Here is a 16690-nt window from a genome sequence, read left to right as displayed (position 1 = left end):
AATATCGTCAAGTTGGATCACTTTGAAATGGATACAGATTCGCTCCTTTGCAGCCCTTGCCAGGTGAAAATAAGATTTCTCTGTTCAAGCCCTACTCTACAATTGGTACTAACAAAATGCCATTCCTTGGGGACCATCAGAGGGCAGCATCTGTCCTTACCTAACCAGTAAGGTGCTCTTCCCACATCCACCCAAAAGGTCAGCAAGCTCAGTCCAGGGCTACTTCCCTTCCCCCACACTGTGTGTGTTGGGTCAACTCTTGGGGTCAGGCACCAGCTTGTGATCTCTCTTTGTACAGCACCTTGCGCAAGGGCGCCCTGATCCCGGCTGGCACCTGTGAGGCACAATTAATAATAATACGAGCTATAAATGACACAGCATGGAGAGAGGCAGATGCCTGGTGGTGACAGCAGATCTGATAAGAGAAGGTGTTAGTCCACTCCCACCATACTGTCTTCTGACGTTAGACCAGAGATGGGCAAACTATGGCCCATGGGCCCCATCCGGCCTGCGGGACAGTCCTGTCCGGCCCTTGAGCTCCCGGCTGGGGAGGCTAGTCCCCAGCCCCTCCCCTGCTCTACCCCCTTCCCCGCAGCATCAGCTCACTCTGCTGCCAGTGCTCTGGGTGGCAGGGCTGCGAATTCCTGCTGGGCAGTGCGGCTGCGTGGCTGGCCCTGGATGGGCAGCGCGGCTGCCAGTCCTGGTGCTCTGAGCGGCATGGTAAGGGGGTGGGGAGCAGGAGGGTTGGATAAGGAACAGAGGTTCCCGGGGGGCAGTCAGGGGACAGGGAGCGTGGGGTGGTTGGATGGGGAGGAGGTTCTTGGGGGTGGTGGTCAGGGAACAGGGAGTGGTTGGATAGGTGTGGGAGTCCCGGGGGGGCTATCAGGGGGCGGGGGTTTGGATAAGGGTCAGGGCAGTCAAGGGATAGGGAGCGGGGAAGTGGATAGGGGGTGGGGTTCCTGGGGGCAGTCAGGGGACAAGGAGAAGGGGGGGTTGGATGAGTCAGGGGTTCTGTGGGGGGGCAGTCAGGGGGCGGAAAGTGGGAGGGGGTTGATGGGGGCGGAGCCAGGCTGTTTGAGGAGGCACAACCTTCCCTACCTGGCCCTCCATACAGTTTTGGAACCCCAATGTCGCCCTCAGGCCAAAAAGTTTGCCCACCCCTGGCTTAGACCAAGGGTCCATCCCGTGCTTTGCTGCACAGTGGGCTACCCACATTTGCCATCCTTGCCTGTCAACTGCCCTTCTCTCCAAATCTTCCCATTTCATGTGGAGGCGCCTGATGTCGTTCAGAACTGTTCGTTTCCACGTTATTCTCACTCTTCCTTCTCTTTCTTCTTGCGTTTTCTGGCTTCCATTCAAGGGTGATATTTGGTAGGCGTGTTTTTCCATTCTCAGCCCATGTCCCAGCCACTGAGGTCTTCTTCTGCAGACGATCTGTGAGAGGGAGCCTTCATTCATCTTCCTATCTCTAGATGTTATTCCCAATATTCTTCTTGGACATTTGTGATGAAATGCATCCAGTTTTTGCATCTCTTTCTTGGTAAGTTGCCATGTCTCACTGCTATATGTTGTGATGGTGATAACAATTGCTTTGTACACGTTCAGTTTTGTCTCGAGGGAGCTGTTTTTTGAGTTGCCAGATATTTTTGAGTCTTCCAAATCCAGCGTTTGCCTTCCCAATTCTTCTTCTTATTATTTGCTCAGAACTGGTACCATCTTGGCTGATGGTACTTCCAAGACACGTAAAATTGTTCACCTTCTCTAGTTTCTTGTTTTCAATTTTGATTTCTGTCCCTGAGTCCCCATTAACAGGACTTTACATTTCTTTGCATCGTATCTCAAACCTATCTTCTCCATTACATCTTTTACTTGGTTTGTGCATTTTTGTGGCCCGTTGACATCTTCACTAATAAGAGCGATGTCGTCAGCGAAGTCTAGCTCAAATAGCTTTGGATTGTTCCATTGTAGGTCATATGTATCACTGCTGTGTTGGCTTAATCCATAGTCAATGACTAGCATAAACAGAAAAGGAGACAGGGATTACACCTGTCTTGATGCTGAATTGCTCACTCCAAGCCTGGATCAAAAAGGAGAGAGTTGGTCAATGGGGCAGCTTCCTGTCACCATAAAAAAAAAAAATTCTAGCTACAGAAACTACTCACATAAACCAAAGCTCATGGCCTGAGGAGGTTGGGAAGCATCCTGATGGCATATGACAGCAGATGGTCAAATCCAGCGGGAAGTCACCTGCTCGATGGTCCAAATTCGGAGGGCCAAAAAGAGTACATCCATTGCTACCTGGAGCGTACAAACTCTGAATAGTGCATTAGCATAGGTAACTCAAGAAATGGATTGATATAAAATTGTCATCCGAGGGCTTCGTGAAGTTAGATGGAAAGATCAAGGCATGGTAACATCTGAAGAAAAAACAGTGTTATAATTAGGTGGAACCCAACATGAGAGAGGTGTGGGAATCATCATGAATAGCACTGCAAAGTAATCACTTATGAACTGTCTTCTTACCAAGAGGGTATTCCTACCATCCACGCTGGGGGCCAATGTCTCTGGGGGGCTGCATCTGCTCTCTCAGACACTCCCAGGGGAGACAGCTGTTACTGACCGAACTGTATCCTGCTGCCAATACCATGGCTGGCCTGGGAGGAGCTAGAAGACATCGAGGGACAGTGCCTTCTGTTCCCTCTACTGGAGAAATGGAGAAAGACAGCCTTGCCAGCTCGTTTACATGAATTCAAATAGGATTTACCCATAATTCCACTGACTTGGCGTTGTGGTTTTGGCTGAGTTTTGTTTCCATTTTGGTGTGTGACTGTGATAACTGAGGATTATTTGTGCTGTGCTCATGCTAGGAGAGATGGATTTGTGCTGGATATGGCCAGAGTGAAGCTCACCCTGACTGTACAAGCATCAGACTTGGGCTAGTAACAAATATTGGAAAATGAAGGGCTCCCCCCCAAAAAAACTTGTGTATGTTTTTGAGATAAAAATGTTTTGGTTTGATGCAAAATTTCCTCTCATTTTAGTTTTGAAAAATTCAGAACTGTTTAAAAAATGTAGAAATCAAAAGTAAACATTTTGTCCAACTCAAAACAGAGATTTGACTTTTCCATTGCCCAGAAATACCAGCAAGGTTTGGTTTAAATCCAAATGCACCCAATTTTTAAAACACTTTTGGAAATTTCCAAAGAACCAGAAAATCTGGTATTTGCCCAGCTCCGGTACTGATGCAATTAAGGGGACACAGCTTTGTCCTGGCAGTGAGGGGTCTGGTCCAGCCGAAGCCCTGGCTGAAGGCCTGGGTCACGCTGGGTTCTCTGAAGAGTCTGGTCTCTGTGCAAAGGATTCCAGCAGGAATGTCCAGGTCGGGGCAACAGCAGAGCAGAGCTGACTACATCAGTGCAGCGGTGACCGATTGCACCACGCACCAGTCCAGCCAGCCTGTGGGCACAGAGCTGAACTCGACCAGGTTGCTTGTGGGGGAGAGATTTGGTGGGGTGGGTCTCTCCAGACAGGGGCAGAGCAGTGGAGACTGCTGGAGATTGATGCCCCATGGACATAGCCTCGTGGTAAGGTAGGTTTTCTGGCCTTCTGGCAGCCGGACATTCACTATTAAGCTGGAGTGGCTGATCCCACTCCTGGGCTGTGGATCAGGGTGTTTGGTTGCTCATTGGCCAAGCACAGAAAGGTCCTGCATGCAACTCAACAGCATGTGTCTGTAACGCAATCACTTCCGAATGCCACTTCCAGAACTCCAGGGGATGTTCGAGGCAAAACCCTCCTGATCTGAGAGAAGATTGGAAAATGGGCAACATATGGCCTGGTTAGCAGATCCTGTAGTTTCAACCCCCTCCGTAATTGTCTATAGCGCAAAGATGCCTGTGAGCCATCAACAAATTTCAGAAAGGGGAATGACACAAATATGAGGAAAATGAAAATTAAAAGATACAGTCCCCAAAGTGAAACGCCTGCAAGCTGCATGGAAACTTTTAAAAAATGCCATAATTGAGACTCCGATTAAATGCATACCCCCAATGAAAAAACATAGTTAAAGGACCAAAGAAGTGCCACTGTGGCTAAACAACAAAGTAGAAGAAGTGGTTAGAGGCAAAAAGGCATCCTTTAAAAGTTAAATCCTATTGCGGAAGACAGAAAGAAGCATAAACTCTAGCAAGTCACGTGTAAAAGTATAATTAAGAAGGCCAAAAAAGAATTTGAACTAGCCAACTAGCCAAAGACTCAAACAGTAACAGCAAAAAACCTCCGCTCCTGTCTCCAACCTTGGCCCCTGGCCTCAGCTCTGTTGCTGGCCCGGGCTTCAGACACACCTGCAGCTGTGGTCCCAGCCTCAGCCCCCTTACCCCTGTCCCCCACTCCCCTGAGCCATACCCCAGCCCCCAGCTCGGGGGGGGGGGATGGACAGGAGTAAGGGGGGTGCGACTGTGAAAAGTTGGAGGATTACTGTGTTATATCTTCCTCTGCTAAACTGGAGAGCCCATTAGCAAATATCTGTTCCCTCTGTAGGAACGTTTAGGCTGGGACCAAGTCACCTCTCAACTTTCTCTCTGTTATGCTGAAGAGGGTGAGCTCCTGGCGTCCCACTGTGACAGGCCATTCCAGTAGGGCTCCGCTTCCCACCCCCACCGCTAGCACCCACTCACAGATGCCCTGGGGTAGACCCCCGGCCACTCCTCTGGATGGGTCACTCACAGGTCGGCACGGTGGGTACCCCCGGCAGAGTCCAGTCACCACACTGGGGTACCCCTCATGGGCTCCCCAGCTTCACGGAGACACCCGTGTCTCTTAAGAAGCGGGGTCTGGTCCATCCCCTGGAGCTCCACTGCTGTCACCGAGCCGGTTCCTTTTCCAGCCCACGTCCCAGCTGCGCAAAGCACTGGAGAGGATCCAGAATCCCTGTCATTGCTCTGAATCGCCTGGACGGAGGCAGGTACCAGAGGGGCAGGGGCTCTCTGCAGCCATCCAGCCCTGGAGTTCAGCTCCCCCCGCACAAGGGAGCCGGGAGGGGGTCTCCACTTTGGCCCAGCCTGTGGCCTCAGTCCTATTCAAAACCACAGGGAACGGCAGCCATGTCAAAGGAGGCCAGTTCTTCATGAATGTCTCTTAAGGAGAACGTTACTCGCCAGCCTTCGGTGAGGAAGGAACTTCTGACAATGAAGAGCCATGCTAATAAAGACCATTGCACCTAACTCCATTAACCCCATCACCCCAGGCCCACTCCAGACTGGTTCCAGAAGCTCCTTTTCCAAAAGGACCCATTTGAACTCATAAACCAGTTTGCGGATTTACTTGTTGACGCTCAAAAGGCAGAGTCCAGTCTCAAGGAGCCATCCTAGGGAGGTCAGGGACCAGGGTTTATTCTCCCCATGGAGTGGACCTCAACTCCCTGTTGTCAGTGCAAAACTCAACTCCACCTGGACTCCAGACGTCTCCCCACAACAGGTGCACGAGGTTCAGGGGACTTTGCAGGCCAGACACCAAACACACCTGTTACAGATATGGTTTAACGGGCCAGTCTGCTCTTTCACCTGTGTACTACCCCGTGGGACGAAGTGGGGTTTTCCCCCTTGTTATGTTGTATGTGAGTCTTACTGTTTTGCATTAATACTGTGTGTGCCTCAGTTTCCCTGTGTACTGTACCAATGCTTAGGTGGTGGGAATATGGGTGTGTGGCTTTTGCTGAAGCCCTCGAGGGCAGGTGAGGCTGCCCAGCTGCCTGCATGTAAGTGATGGCCGATGGATTGTGCCCTTCCTCAGCTGAGACCCAGGAGGGGTGCGTGACCAGGTGACACTTTGCCTGGGAAGTGAGATAAAGACCGGAGGAGGGGCAGTGGGAAGCTGGGAACTCGGCTGTTGGGAGACTCAGAGAGGGCAGGGGAGTCCAGGGCATATGGCCGAGCGTTCTACCAAGATGGACTTTGCTGAAAGTCACCGATTTCTGTGCTACCAAGCCCTGTTCTATGCCGTGTTCCTTCGACGAATAAATCTTCTGTTTTACATGCTGGCTGAGAGTCACGGCTGCCTGCTGAGTGGGGGTGCAGGGCCCCCAGGGGTCCCCTCCAGGTGAACCTGCCATGGGAAGAGCAGGGTGAGAACAGGGGTGCTGAATGCTCTGAGCTCAGAGCAGAAAGGCTATAGCCCAGGATGCTCCTTGCCCAGGACAACGTGTCCCGAGGGGAGTCACGCTCCCCAGAGTCCTGGCTGGCTTCATACAGAGCAGTGCCAGAGCATCAGCCCTGGGACTCTGTCACATCCCCACTCCACGAATGTTCAAACGTGACAAATGACTGAAGGTTGGTACTTCATGACGTCAATAGTCCGAGGTGACCGTCTCTCTGAATTGCTCGGTGAGTGTTCGTATCAGCCATTTAGGGTGAGCTCTGATGGGGATGCGCTAATTATCCCAGAACCATGCGTTCAAAATCCCAAACTTTCTGAGCCTCCATCCAATGCAAAAGAAATCCCAACATGTTGACGTCTAGAAATGCACAGCTGGAGTGATACTGCTGGGGGAGAGGGACTGAAATACCTGATGTGCTTTAGCTAACGTGGTCCCAAAGACACTGAAATGCCGTAATCAGCGGGTTTTGCGTTGCATCAGCTGGGGTGAGTCAAGGTTCTTGCCAAAGGAGACGCTTTCTGTTATGCATAAAGGGAAACTGATCATTAACCCTTAAGGCCGAAATATTTACGTACAACCTGCACACAAGATGTCAGGCAGTTTGGGCAAGCAGGTTTTGCGGCAGGGCAGAGTTAAGGTTGTTGGGTGTCCGGCATGTGCATTCCCAGATCTTGATGTCTCAGGACTTTTTAAATTTCACCTTAACTGTCAAGATTGTGGTTGTGGCTCTGGGCTGATTGCAATCCCCTAGCAATGGGGGCAGTTCTTGTCTGGGAATTGATATTCCCGGGTGTCTGGCAGTGTGTGTATTTAATTGCCCCAAACTTCATGAACGTTGCATTGAGCTGCTTCAGAAGCTGCAATGATGAATCGAGCCAGTCCTTTAAGGACCCAGACAGCGAGGTGACGCACATCCCTCCTGTCCCCTGCTCTGCCCCAACCGCAGCTGTTTAACCCTTTTCACGCTGTGCAGAGCAGTGCAAAGCCCAGGGGGAAACTGAGGCACAAGTCGGCATCTTAAAAATATTACAATTCTCTCTTTGTCTCGCTTTGCCTCACCAGCACCTCTGGCAGCCTCTCCCAGCACCGTTCCTGCTCCTGCTCCTCTGTGACACCCTGCTCCTTACAGGCTCTTTACACCTGCCCCCTTCTCAGCCCTGTCTGATTAATGAGCAGCATTGCTGGGCCCAGGCCACTGGTCCTTAAAGGGCCAGCCACCCTTTACCCATCCCTCCAATGTCAAGCTTTGGGCCTTTACCCCCACCTGGGCTGGGATCACGCAGTTCTCCTGAGCTCCTTGGCCCCTGCTGTTCCTGTCATTGGGGGTCAGCGACCTGACTGCCTGGGTGGTCAGGGTGCAGGCAGGGGGTAGCTCAGGGTGCAGGCAGGGGGTAGCTCAGGGTGTAAGGGGGGGATAGCTCAGGGTGCAGTCAGGAGGTAGCTCAGGGTGCAGGCCGGGGTTAGCTCGGGATACAAGCAGGGTGTAGCTCAGGATACAGGCAGGGGGTAGGTGAGGGTGCAGGCAAGGGGTAGCTCAGAGTGCACACAGGGGATAGCTCAGGGTGCAGGCCGGGGGTAACTCAGGGTGTAAGGAGGGGATAGGTGAGGGTGCAGGCAGGGGATAGCTCAGGGTGCAGGTCGGGGGTAGCTCGGGGTGTCGTCAGGAGAGTAGCTGCTGCTGAAAAGCCAGCTGTATGCTCAGTGCCTAGTTGGTACAGTGGAGATAGTTCCATGGGGCAGGGATGGGGTAAGGGGTGGGCTCCGCCTGACTGGGTGCACGAGGGGCAGGGCAGAGGGGGACACCTCATCAGCCCCCACGGGCTCTGGTCCTGAGCAGTGCTGCCAGCGGCGGCTCCATGGCGATGGGGGGCAAGGGGCACCGGGGAGCCTGCAGACACAGTGGAGCTGGCAGTGAGAGTTGGGGGCTGTCCCATCTTCCCTCCTGCTGCAAACTTCTCCCAAATGTGGCACAAAACTCGGGGGGCAGGTGCCTCCTCCACCCCTGCATTCCCTAAATAAGCCCTCGCACTGGGTGTCACCACAAGATGTGTCAGGCAGGGCCAGGGTTTCCATGGGGAGTGGCATGGATGCCCTGAGATAGATAGATAGATAGATAGATAGATAGATAGATAGATGGGGTGTATGGGGATGGATAGATAGACAGTCAGTCTATGGGGATAGCAAGAGAGTAAGAGAGTGGGGGGGATAGATACTGTGCAGGGAAGGACAGTTAGACGCTGTGGACAGAGGGATGGATGCTGCCCATGGAGACGAGGGAATCTCCTCCTGGTGCAACAACTCCCTCCCCGTGCCCCCACCCCGTCCCTGCTCCCAGGGAATGCAGTGGCTGTGGCAGCCCCGCCTGTCTCCGGCTGACACCCGCGCTGCAGCCTCTCCGCCTGTGGCCTGGCACTCCCTGCCTGCCTGCCATGGACTCTGTGCCCCCCACCAGGCTGGGGCGTGTAATGGATCTAAGCCTCCTGACCCCGTGGGGGCCCCCCAGGGTGACAAGGTGACCTTTGGTGGGGGCCGTGGGAGCACAACAGAAGCAGCTCAAACTCTGTACTGAGAGGGGGCATCCTGATCCACTCCAACCCGCTCAGTCCCCCCTCCCCTCTGGGGGGGCTGACAGGGGTGCAGAGTGCTGAAGGGAGAGGCTGAGAAGCACTTGGGGGGCTGACAGGGAAAAAGCTGAGGGGTGCTGAGGAGTGATGGGGACTGAGGGGTCACAGGGTGGCTGAGGGGGAGGGGCTGAAGGGGGCATGGGGATGCTTAGAGGGGAGAGGCTGAGGGGGAGGCAGGGGCTGAGGGGGAGAGGATGCAGGGGGTACAGGGGGCTGAGGGGTTCAAGGCTGAGGGGTGTGCAGGGGGCTGGGGGGAGGGGATGCAGGGTGTACAGGGGACAGAGGGGTTTGAGGCTGAGGGGTGTGCAGGGGGCTGGGGGGAGGGGATGCAGGGGGTACAGGGGACAGAGGGGTTCGAGGCTGAGGGGTGTGCAGGGGGCTGGGGGGAAAGGGATGAAGGGGGCATGGGGATTCTGAGGGGGTCCAAGGGGAATGTGGGCGTGCTGATGGGGATGAAGGGGCTGAGAGGGACATGGGGGGCTGAAGGGGGAGGGGATGCAGGGCGAGCTGAAGCTGGGAGCTGATGGGGATGCAAGGGCTGAGGGGGGCATGGGGGGCTGAAGGGGGAGGGGATGCAGGGCGAGCTGAAGCTGGGAGCTGATGGGGATGCAGGGGGCTGAGGGGGGCATAGGGGGCTGAAGGGGAGGGGATGCAGGGCGAGCTGAAGCTGGGAGCTGAGGGGAATGCAGGGGGCTGAGGGACGCATGGGGGGCTGAAGGGGGAGGGGATGCAGGGCGAGCTGAAGCTGGGAGCTGAGGGGGATGCAGGGGGCTGAGGGGGGCATGGGGGGCTGAAGGGGGAGGGGATGCAGGGCGAGCTGAAGCTGGGAGCTGAGGGGAATGCAGGGGCTGAGGGGCGCATGGGGGGCTGAGGGGGAGGGGATGCAGGGTGAGCTGAAGCTGGGAGCTGATGGGGATGCAGGGGGCTGAGGGGGGCATGGGGGGCTGAAGGGGGAGGGGATGCAGGGCGAGCTGAAGCTGGGAGCTGAGGGGGATGCAGGGGGCTGAGGGGGGTATGGGGGGCTGAAGGAGGAGGGGATGCAGGGCGAGCTGAAGCTGGGAGCTGAGGGGGATGCAGGGGGCTGAGGGGGGTATGGGGGGCTGAAGGGGGAGGGGATGCAGGGCGAGCTGAAGCTGGGAGGAATGCAGGGGGCTGAGGGGCGCATGGGGGGGCTGAAGGGGGAGGGGATGCAGGGCGAGCTGAAGCTGGGAGCTGAGGGGGATGCAGGGGGCTGAAGGGGGAGGGGATGCAGGGCGAGCTGAAGCTGGGAGCTGAGGGGAATGCAGGGGGCTGAGGGGGGCATGGGGGGCTGAAGGGGGAGGGAATGCAGGGGAAAGGGGGGCTTAAGGATGCTGGGGGGGGCTAGAGGGGAGGGGCTGAGGGGGAACGGGGACCAATCCCAGCAAGGGAATCAGCCAGAGAAAAGGCGTCAAAAACTGGGCGACACCTGACACGCCCCTGCTGACTCCGCCCCTTTGCCTTTGACTCCGCCCCCTCAGACCTTCCCCACCCCCAGCTGCTCCTCCCATTTGCTACCGGTGGGTGGGCGGAGCCTCTCCAGTGACTCTCCAATCAGTGTGGCGGGTCCCCGCGGCATCTCGAACCAGCCCCCCCCGGCGCCCCTCTGGCTCCTGCCCCTTGGGTCTCAGTGAGGCTGGAGGGCGGGAATCCGCCAATCAGCATCTGGTCCGGCACCCACTCGCCCCCCGCTCTCAGTTCTGGCCGTCCCCCCCCCCGGGGCAGCCCGGGAATGGGGGCGCGGGGGGGACCTCGGGGGGGGCTGAGTGGGGAGCCGCCCTGGGGACTCTGGGGGGCTGACAGGGGGTGGGGGAGCTCAGCTGGGGGACTGAGGGGGAGGCGGGGGTGTAGTGGCTGTGGGGGGCTAAGGGTGGGGAGGGGCCACGGGGGCCTGAAGGGGGCGGGGCTGGAGCCGAATGGGAGTTGAGAGGGGCGGGGGCGGGACGGACTGCATGGGGCTGAGGGAGTGGGGGCAGGGGAGTGAGGGGGCGGGGGCAGAACGGGGGGGCTGAGGGAGTGGGGCGCATTTCAGGGGGGCGGGGCGAGAGAAGGGCGGGGCGCTCCGCGGTGTCTCCCCTGCCAGGCAGAGATGATGCAGGAGGAAGGCGGTTGCCATGGGAACGGGAGGCAGGGAGGGACCGGGAGGGAGGCGCGGGGCAGCGGCCGGCGGGGCCGGGCCGGGGGCGGACATGGCCGAGCGGGCTCCGGGCTGCGCTGGCCCCTACGACACGGCCACGCTGCTCCAGTTCTGCAACGGTGAGTTAGAGCCCTGCGTCCAGCTTGCCCCTCGCTGGGGCTGGCACCCCAGCACCCCCCGAGCCGTGCCGGGGCTGGCACCCAGCACCCCCCCCGAGCCGTGCCCGGGGCTGGCACCCAGCACCCCCCCCCAGCCGTGCCCGGGGCTGGCACCCAGCACCCCCCCCGGAGCCGTCCCCGGGGCTGGCACCCAGCACCCCCTTCAGCCATGCTGGGGCTGGCACCCAGCCTCCCCCCCCAGCCATGCCCGGTGCTGGCTCCCTGCAGCCCCCAGCCATGCCGGGGCTGGCACCCAGCAGCCCCCAGCCTCTGGGCTGGCACTCAGCAGTCACACCCAGCTGTGCCCAGGGCTGGCACCAAGCACCCCCCCAGCTGTGCCCAGGGCTGGCACGCCCTGCATGTAGCGGACGTGCTGGGTCGCAGAGGAGGCAGGTTTATGGGGACAATGTGGCAGAACGGCATTTGGGCAGGATTCGCTCTCGGGCAGCACCAGAGCTGACTGCAGCATTGGACAGACAGCTGTAGAGAAAGGGGCTTCTCTGCCAGTGGGTGCCCCTCAATCTTGAGCCCCAGCCCCCTGCTATCCCAGCCCTGGGCTCCCCCCAACGTTCCCGCACACAGCTGTGCTGGTGCCCCTCACTCCCGACCCACAGCTCCACTGCTGTTGCAGCCCGGGCCCTCTCCTGCACTGATCTCACATTGCCGATCCCATCTGGACGCTGGATGGCTTTTGTTTAATGGCCAGAATAAACGTCCTGTGGGGGCTCGTCTGAGACCCACCAAAGTCGCAGCACATGTGCCCTTCGCCAGCCTTTCCCCAGAACTCTGCGGATTGCAGTGCCCCCTTTCCCCAGCCGGACTCAGGGCCCATGTCCAGGCAGCCTGGATATTCCATCTGGCCCTGGCACGATGGCGCGTGACCGTCAGCGCCTCCCTGTTGGGTACAGTGGGGGCTCATTCGCTGCCAGCCTGGGAGAAAAGATGCTGGGCAGGGCCAGCCAGCCACTAGGTTCTTTTGCATCCTGCTGAGGACAGTGTAACCAGGTTCCCCTAGATCCCTTTGCTGGGGTCCCAAGTGGCAGAGCAGAAGGTGCAGCTAGTGCTGCCTGGCACTGCCCCAAACTCCACTGTGATTAGAATATTGCAATTCAGCCCTGTTCGATGGCTTTTCTCAGCTTGCACCAGGGGTTGGCAACCTTTCAGAAGTGCTGTACTGAGTCTTCATTTATTCACTCCGATTTAAGGGTTTGCGCGCCAGTCATACATTTGAACGTTTTTTAGAAGGTCTCTTTCTATAAGTCTATAACATATAGCTAAACTGTTGTTGTATGTCAGGCAAATACGGTTTTTAAAATGTTTAAGAAGCTTCATTTAAAATTGAATTAAAATGCAGAGCCCCCCGGACCGGTGGCCAGGACCCAGGCAGTGTGAGTGCCACTGAAAATCAGCTCGCGTGCTGCCTTTGGCACACGTGCCATAGGTTGCCTACCCCTGGCTTACACCATTTCTAAGCCCTTTACAGGCTGCAGTGTCTGTACAGGGATCCTTCCCCCGGCACTGAGATGCAATCACCTCTGGGGTGTGGCGTGGGGGCTGTTTAGAAAGGGATCCTTTGCCGGACACTGAGATGCAGCTGCCTGTGTGGAGGGGAGGGGCACAGCGACCTTGTACACAGGGATTCCTCACCTGCTGCTGGATGGTGGCTGTTTCTGGGGTGGGGCGCACAAGCCATTTAATGGGCACCCTGCCCTGCTGCACAACAGGACAGGGCAGGAAGTCTAGAAGGGCCCCATATCCAGCTGAAACTGCAGGGGGGCACAGGAGGCTGGGATTTGCTGAGGATCCTGGGGCTAAATCCTTAGTGACCTGTCCTGGCATCTTCAGACACCTCTAGCATGCAGACCCTCCTCTGGACTTGTTCTGCAGAAGGCAGTGTCTCCTGTAACACAGCGCCCCCTGGTGCCACCCTGCAGTGATGCTCCAGGGGCAAGAGAAAAGGGGAGGCGTGTAGTGGTGTGTGAGGCAGGGGTATTTCCCCTGTGCTGGCTCTGGGGCTTTGTCCACTCCCTGGTGGGGCCGGCACCTTGGCTTGATTCCCATGGCAACAAACCCAAAGTAGGGTCTACGGAGCAGGCCCTGGAGTAGGGGACAGGCCTGGGCATGATATGATGCCCCCCTCCCTGATCCCAGTGTCTATAGGGCCAGTCCTGGTCCCTACAGGGAATACCCGCACCCCCACTCCTGGCTTGCAGGGTGGCCAGGCCTCAGAATGCCAGTGCCCCCCCCAGTGCTTGTCTAGGGGAAGCCATTTGCCTGGCACTGGCATGCTACCCCACCTCCCTGGCAGTGATGCAGCCCGTAGGGGTGCCCAGCACAGGGCTCCCCAGGGCTGGGGCTCCAGGCCTGGAGCCAGGATCGATGGGGGAAGGGCTTTGCCAGGTCCTGCTTCATTGGACTCTGGTGCTGCCCGTCTCCTTGGGGCACTGCCAGCCCCAGCAGTGGGGAGAGCAGGGGAGGGAGGGGGGCTATGGGGCTGGCCAAGGGGGCACCTCAGAGCTGCTCTATCCTTTATACGTTCCTTTACCGTGCTTGTCCCCACAGCATCTGCTCTGTGCCGGACGCTCAGCGAAGGGTCCCTGGGATTGGGAGTTGGGAGGACTGGGGTGGTCCTTAGCTCCTGGGGGACAGGCCTTCAAGGCCGCTCTGCTCCTGCACAGGTGGGGGCGGGTCCCTCTGGATCAGAGGGGTGGGAGCTTTTGGGCTCTTGTAAATCCCCAGGCACAGGCCCCACGGATCAGGACCGAGCCCTCGGCCTCGTCTCCTGCCTGCGGGCAGCCAGTGTAGGGAGGCAGGGCAGGGTGATGGGCTCATGGCAGCCCGGGTCACTGAGGAGACGCTGCCACATTCTCGACTAGCTGGGAGGCTGATGGCTCTGTGCCCAGGCCTAGGGCATTGCTGTGCCCAGCTGAGGGGAGGGAGTGCCCCTCACCAGTGCCAGTCTCTGGGAGCTTGGCCTCAGCCTCCTGAACTACAGAGCAAACTGGCCGGGTGTGGGGGCACCTTCCCCCAGAGGAGATGGTTCTAGGGCTGCCACCCCGTGCCTGGCACACATGGGCCCCCCACCCCTAGGCAGCAGTGCAAGTGAGCCCTCGATTGGCTCCAGCACCCAGCTATTAGTCCATCTCTGCCCTTTCCCACTGCCAGGAACCAGCCACTCCTTCCTGGCACCTGGAGTGCCTGGCACTCCCCTCCCCGGTGCCAGGGCCACTAGTTCCCCTGCCTGCCCCTCCAGTGACAGCCCATTCCCCATCCTCTCTCATACCAGCCCCTTCCTATGCCCTGGGCTGCCTGGCATCCCAGCCCCCAGTGCCAGGCCCCCTCCTTGGCCCCCCTGCAGTTGATTCCCCCCAGGGCAGGGCCAAGGTGGAGCCCAGCGGTGCCCAGCTCAGGCACTCTGGCTGCTGCAGCGGGCGGGCGGTGCTGCCCCCAGCCCAGCCCCAGTTGTTCTCACGGGAGCGGTGCCAGCCGGAGAGGAACGGGCGGCTGCCATTGGGCCGGCTGCCGGGATGCTGCAGGGAGGGCGGGCCGAGGAGTGAAATACGATTGCAGAGGAGAGAGCAGGCAGGGACGGAGGAACCGCCACTGCAGAAGCCAGGAGCAGGACTGGAGGCGGGCAGCGACTACCCCCATGGGGCCCCTGGGTGGCTCCCAGCACAACAGGTGGGTGTCAGCCTCTATGCCCATCCATCCCAGTGCCCAGGTTGCGGCTGAGTCTGCAAAGAGCTGTAGCATGTCAAGGGGGGCTCCCAGGGATGGGGGCCCTGGGGAGGCAGCATCTCTAGCAGATGGGGGATGCCAGGCTGTAGCGGGCTCTGCCCACCGGTTGGCAGTGGGGAGGGGGAACTGCAGTGGGGAGAGGGAAGGGGCGGGGTTGGTTCCAGCGCTGATGGGGACCAGTAAAGTTCTGCAGAGCCTGACCTTGCAGAGAGATGAGCTGGTCTCCAGCTAGGCTGGGAGGTACCAGAAACCCCCACCCTGCCCAATCGCCCACTGGGTACCATGGCCCAGACCTACCCCCACTCAGGCAGGAAGGGAATGTCCCCCACCCCCACAACCATCCACCGCTGCTGGGGTGGCGGCGGGGGGCAGGACTGGGCTAGCTGGGCCCATTGGTCTGACCCCGCTTGTCACCCATCTGCTCCCCTCGCATGCTCTGTGGGTGTCACTGCTTGGGGGCCAAAGTCACTGCCGGGAGGCGTCACAAGGACCCGGCTGTCCCGTTCTGGGGAGGCGTCAGCATCTGATTTCGCTGATTTCAGCCAGGGCACCGGCCCCTGCAAGAGACAGATTCCCGCCCCTGAGGCAGGATGAGCTGGAATCATCATCCCCTCAGGTGAAATGAGCACAGCAGGCCATGGGGCAGCGGCTTGAGGATGGACCCGGTGGGTCGGGGGGCACAGCCAGTCCAGGAGGGGGTATGGCTGGTTGGGGGGCACTTGGGCTTGGGCATAGCTAGTCCAGGAGAGGGGACACTTGGGAGTGGGAATGGCCTGTGTTGGGGGGGCTGTTGAGGACAGGCCTGGCCAGTTGGGGGGGAGGACAGGCATGGTGGGTTGGGGGAAGCTGCTCAGGGACAGGTATGGCTGGTCAAGGGGATGTCGGGGACAGGCATGGTGGGCTGGGGGGAGCTGCTCAGGGACAGGCATGGCTGCTTGGGGGGGTCGCTCAGGGACAGGCATGGCTGGTCGGGGGGGTCACTTGGGGATAGACATGGCTGATCGCGGGGGGAGGACAGGCATGGCTGGTCGGGGGGTTCACTCAGGGACAGGCATGGCTGGTCGGGGGGGTCGCTCGGGGATAGGCATGGCTGATCGTGGGGGGAGGAGAGGCATGGTGGGCTGGGGGGTTCGCTCAGGGACAGCCATGGCTGCTCGGGGGGGTCACTCAGGGACAGGCATGGCTGGTCGGGGGGGTCACTTAGGGATAGACATGGCTGATTGCGGGGGGAGGACAGGCATGGCTGCTTGGGGGGGTCGCTCAGGGACAGGCATGGCTGGTCAGGGGGGACACTTGGGGATAGACATGGCTGATCGCGGGGTGAGGACAGGCATGGCTGGTCGGGGGGTTCACTCAGGGACAGGCATGGCTGGTCGGGGGGGTCGCTCGGGGATAGGCATGGCTGATCGTGGGGGGAGGAGAGGCATGGTGGGCTGGGGGGTTCGCTCAGGGACAGCCATGGCTGCTCGGGGGGGTCACTCAGGGACAGGCATGGCTGGTCGAGGGGGTCACTTAGGGATAGCCATGGCTGATTGCGGGGGGAGGACAGGCATGGCTGGTTGGGGGGTTCGCTCAGGGACAGGCATGGCTGGTTGGGGGGTTCGCTCAGGGACAGGCATGGCTTGTTGGGGGGTTCACTCAGGGACAGGCATGGCTGATTGCGGGGGGAGGACAGGCATGGCTGGTTGGGGGGTTTGCTCGGGGATAGGCATGGCTGGTTGGGGGGGTTCGCTCAGGGACAGGCATGGCTGGTCGGGGGGGTCGCACGGGGATAGGCATGGCTGGTCGCGGGGGGAGGACAGGCATGGTGGGTTGGGGGTAGTTGCTCAGGGACAGGTTGGGGGTGTCAGGGACAGGCAAG

General features: G+C 58.9%; 1 protein-coding gene across 1 annotated transcript in view; it reads left to right on the top strand.

The window, feature by feature from the left end:
* Positions 1 to 10972: 10972 nt before the first annotated feature.
* EML2 (EMAP like 2) overlaps positions 10973 to 16690 on the top strand; it is a 45036-nt gene continuing 39318 nt past the window's right edge. Inside the window, exon 1 of the mRNA XM_050928098.1 lies at positions 10973 to 11052. Coding sequence (XP_050784055.1) covers positions 10986 to 11052 — 67 coding nt within the window. The 5' untranslated portion in view covers positions 10973 to 10985. The remainder of the gene's footprint in view (positions 11053 to 16690) is intronic.

The sequence above is a fragment of the Gopherus flavomarginatus genome, chromosome 18, assembly GCF_025201925.1.
Source record: "Gopherus flavomarginatus isolate rGopFla2 chromosome 18, rGopFla2.mat.asm, whole genome shotgun sequence".
NCBI classification, from domain to species: domain Eukaryota; kingdom Metazoa; phylum Chordata; order Testudines; family Testudinidae; genus Gopherus; species Gopherus flavomarginatus.
This window is presented reverse-complemented; position numbering and strand designations above follow the sequence as displayed.